The 4254-nt window shown below is 33.7% G+C and overlaps 1 protein-coding gene across 1 annotated transcript; it reads left to right on the top strand.

Annotated features, from left to right (window-relative positions):
• The first annotated feature begins 2044 nt into the window (after positions 1–2044).
• On the top strand, positions 2045–3106 carry Rpl27a (Ribosomal protein L27A). The gene is made up of 5 exons (XM_064066834.1): positions 2045–2086; positions 2258–2321; positions 2485–2582; positions 2630–2782; positions 2944–3106. Exons 1-5 carry the CDS (start codon positions 2084–2086, stop codon positions 3070–3072), a joined length of 447 nt encoding a protein of 148 aa, XP_063922904.1. The 5' UTR covers positions 2045–2083; the 3' UTR covers positions 3073–3106.
• The last annotated feature ends 1148 nt before the right edge of the window (positions 3107–4254 follow it).

Here is a 4254-nt window from a genome sequence, read left to right as displayed (position 1 = left end):
AAAAGTTTCGAGAAGAACGTACAAAAAAAGGAATTAGAAGTGAATGTGGAAAAAACAGAGATGGTGGTGTTTGGGAAGAAAGTAAGAAAGGAGAAGGAAGAGTGGGCCTGGAGAGGGAAGGAGGTTGAAAGGGTGAAAGAATTCCAGTACTTAGGGTATACATTAAAGAACAATCAATATAACTCAGATAGAGCGCAAATTCAAGAAATGGTCCGAAAAGCGAACAAAGTGATAGGAATAGTATGGGGAATAGGAGAAAGAAAATTTGGACATAATTATAATAAGAGAAGAATGATGATGTTTGATAGTTTGATCAAAAGTATATTTATGTACGGAGCTGAAATTTGGGGATGAAGGGAAATTGAAGAAATAGAGGGAGTGCAAGAAAAATACTTGAAGTGGACATTGGGATTGGAAAAGTATACGCCGAGGTATATATATATACCTCGGCGTATACTTTTCCACTATAGTGAGAGAAGAAACAAACAGGGAGAAAATGGGAGTGGAAGTGGGTAAAAGGGCGGTTGGGTTTGAAGAGAAGTTTAGTGAGAGAGGTGATTGGAAAATATTGCAAGAATGTTAGAAAGAAATAAGAAAGCAAGGGGGAAAACATGTTTGGAACGAAAGAGACAAGTATTATGAAGGAAAGGGATATGCATGTGAAGAAATAGAGAGAGTGAGAGAAATGGGAAGAAGTATAAGAGATAAGTATATAGATAAGCAAAAACGCAGATCGAGAATGCAGAGTATTGAAAAATAGTAAAGGATAAAGTAGGTACCAAAGTACACATAGAGAGAGAGAGAGAGAGAGAGAGAGAGATTTAGATGTGGAAATGAAGAGAATTTTTGGATGGATGAAACTGACAGAAAGTGTACGATATGTTGGAGAGAGGGAGAAACAATAGAGCATATGCTGGAAGGATGTGAAGGATTGAGGGAATCCGAGGAAAGTAGGGAAGAAGGACTAAATGAGGATGGAAGAGGACTGGACTGGATACTGGATGAAAGAAGTACGCAAGATAAGGAAACTAAGGCAAGGGGTAGACAAGCAGAAAGAATAGAACAATTATTATTATATGTATAAAACTCGAATATTTATTTTATTTTATTTATTTTTATTGATTTATCAGTTATAATATAACAAGTGATATGATTATTGTCGATAATATTTCGAGTGAAACCGAGCTGCAGATTCAACGAGTGGGAAGCACGAGTTGAATGTGCTGCTTCGGTTTCACGAGTCATATCTTCGATTATTAATCATATCACGAGTTATATTCAACATGAGAATATAATAAATGAACAGATTTTTTGATAATAGAATTGATTTCGTCGTTTTGAGCTTGCCCCCAACGTTGGCAAGCCATAATAGACAAAAAATTTATGAAATTTTAAAATTTGTCAAATTTGACAGTTTTTAAATTTAGGTAGCAACAGACCACAATAAGGCAATAAAATTATTATCGCTGTGATAGACATGTAACTAAGGACATGAACAAATTCTATTGGAAGAAATGGGGTCATGTGATACAAGAATTATATTCTCAGTATTATGTAGATCAAGTTAATTTGTGCCCCTACTGGGGAGCTTATTAAGCTTGTAATGCAAATAATAAATTAATATTACTACTATAACACATAATTAACTCTGTTGCTTAGGTAAGATTAAATTAATTTTAAAAATCGTGGGGCATGCCACCGAATTTCACTGCTGTTAAGAGTATTCATTTTTAATAAATGCATTGACGAAAGAAAATTTTCTAATAAACTGAAAATGAAAGTAAAAACGGTAACATTACAGGAAATTTAAATCTATTTCGCTCATTTTCTCAATCCCTTTAAAAAAGCTATTGCACAACAAACAGCAACTGAATCTATTATTGTATTTGTTTGTCTTTCTTTCTTTCTTACTAAATTTATAATTTTACTAGTTATTAGTCAAATGTTTAATAATCCACTGAAAAAACGTTGTGCCCGATCCATCTTCACTGAATACGTCTCTGTATTGTTGTGACACAGCTTGTGTTGGTACTCCTGCTCGCCCGTGCTGCCACCTTTTCGATCGTAACAATTTCTTTCCAACATGGTGAGTGTTTCTGTGTTTACAATCTTCATACATTTTCATAAAAATCTAAGTCATCCACCCTTTAAACTTACTTGCATTATTAAATTTAAACTAACATCAATGTGTTCCTCACTTTTTCTTACAAATTTATGTAAAATCTGACAAATCTTAACATTTATGGTTATGTTTTAGTCGACTCACAGAAAGAAGACTAGGAAGCTCAGGGGCCACGTGAGCCATGGACATGGTCGTATTGGTATGTAGAACACCTTTTATAACCCCATACACTCACTAAAATTAATGATGATTTACGAACGGGCGGTATGACCTAACTTTGATTCATGTTCTTAACTGATTCCCATTCACATACATTAAAAATTACTTGCTTGTGCGAACACGAATAACGAATTTTTTTGTAGGTAAACATAGGAAGCACCCTGGAGGTCGCGGTAATGCTGGCGGCATGCACCACCATAGAATCAATTTTGACAAGTACCATCCAGGTTACTTCGGAAAGGTTAGTAGCTATCACTTTCATGGACGTTTCTAATGATGTAATTGCAGTTGGGTATGAGAAATTACCACTTACGACGAAACACGAAATGGGCCCCAGCTATCAATCTAGATAAGTTGTGGACTCTTGTCAGTGAACAGACAAGGTTGAAGTATAAGGATCACCCAGAAGGCAAAGCCCCAGTTATTGATATCGTTAAGGCTGTGAGTATGTTTAGGTTAATAAGAGTTATGTGTGTTTAATGATGATATTTGAACGGGCGGTCTTAATTTGATGCTGATGGTTCTTTCACTGATTGTGTATGGGTGTTTGCTGTGTGTGAGTGTTATTTTTGTAGTGGTAGTGATAGAAGGTTTTGTTACAGGGGTATTACAAGTTGTTGGGGAAAGGACGACTTCCCAACCAAGCTGTTATCGTTAAAGCCAAGTTCTTTTCCAAGTCAGCAGAAGATAAAATTAAAGCTGTCGGAGGCGCTTGCGTTTTATCAGCTTAATTTGTAAATTAAGAAAATAAATTTTTTAAATTAACTTGTTCGTTTTTTGATAAAGTTGTGTCATTTTGAGTTAAACCCAAAGAGCATCACATTTCATATATATTTGAAATTTAATTAAATCAGAACTGTACTTTAACACCCAGTGGTTCCTTACATTTAGTAACAGTTGATATTGTAATGAACACATTTTATTAATTTTATATTAATACTTTCATGTTTTACGTAAATTTTTGGAAAAAAGTCGGTGATAATATGTATATTGAAAAACATTTAGATTTAACAAAGATTTCTTTATTTTACTATACCTCACCTCCAATTCAATGGCTTGGGTGTGCTTGTGTATTTTCACATAAGACTGAAATTGGGTTCTATTGTTGCACTTCAATTTCTGCATTTAATCGATTTCGGTACTTAGTTTTCGTTGCAACGTACGTCGAAAACGATTTTTTGCGTAAATACGTAGTGGAAAATGGCATTAAAATTGGTGTAGCCCTTTTGGAAATTTCTGGATATTCCGTTGCAATGTTAAGCCAAAAATTAAGTAGATCTTCTCCACGTTTTGACAGCAAATTACAATCGGTGGCAATCTATTAACTGTTCTTTTTCTTTTAATTGGTAAATCATCAGATTTGTTATAATTTTTAAATGGGTCTTTAATCCAGTCATGATTATTTCGTTTGGAAAATATTCTTTGAAAGTCGCTTTTAATTGGACAAGATTTTCCAAAATACATGTTTTTACATTGTAGCCTAATTCTAGTTCATTTTCAATTAGAAAATTATTGAGTTGTACAAAACATTCTACATTATTCTTTCTTTCAATTGATTCCCACATATCTAATTTTAATAGTAACGCATTAATTTTGTCCGAAACCTTGATAATATGTATCGTGAGTCCTTGAAGGGATGTATTAATTTCATTGAGTATTGTAAAAATGTCTGCCAGGTAGGCTGCCAATTGTAACCAGTTTTGATGATTTAATATTTCGTTCATTCCAATAAATTCTTACTTCATCTTTTAATTCAAACAATCGGCTCAAGATTTTCCCTCGCGATAACCAACCCACCTGTGCATATAGGAGTAAGGTTTTATGATTAAATAATTCCTCACATAGCAAGGTAAATAATCTTGAGTTTAATTCCTAAAATATTTAATGAAATTAATAATTTTCACAACTTCATC

The sequence above is a fragment of the Zophobas morio genome, unplaced genomic scaffold (genome assembly GCF_036711695.1).
Source record: "Zophobas morio isolate AGI-343-1 ecotype UQ-CSIRO unplaced genomic scaffold, CSIRO_AGI_Zmor_V1 ptg000029l, whole genome shotgun sequence".
Lineage (NCBI taxonomy): Eukaryota > Metazoa > Arthropoda > Insecta > Coleoptera > Tenebrionidae > Zophobas > Zophobas morio.
Note: the sequence above shows the minus strand (reverse complement) of the source record. Positions and strands in the feature narration are given on the sequence as shown.

What these genes read in the sequence shown, in the direction of transcription:
- Rpl27a (XM_064066834.1), top strand. An exon ending in CCATGGACATGGTCGTATTG is followed by an intron (nt 2,322 to 2,484) that starts GTATGTAGAACA and finishes ATTTTTTTGTAG; the next exon opens with GTAAACATAGGAAGCACCCT. An exon ending in TTATTGATATCGTTAAGGCT is followed by an intron (nt 2,783 to 2,943) that starts GTGAGTATGTTT and finishes GTTTTGTTACAG; the next exon opens with GGGTATTACAAGTTGTTGGG.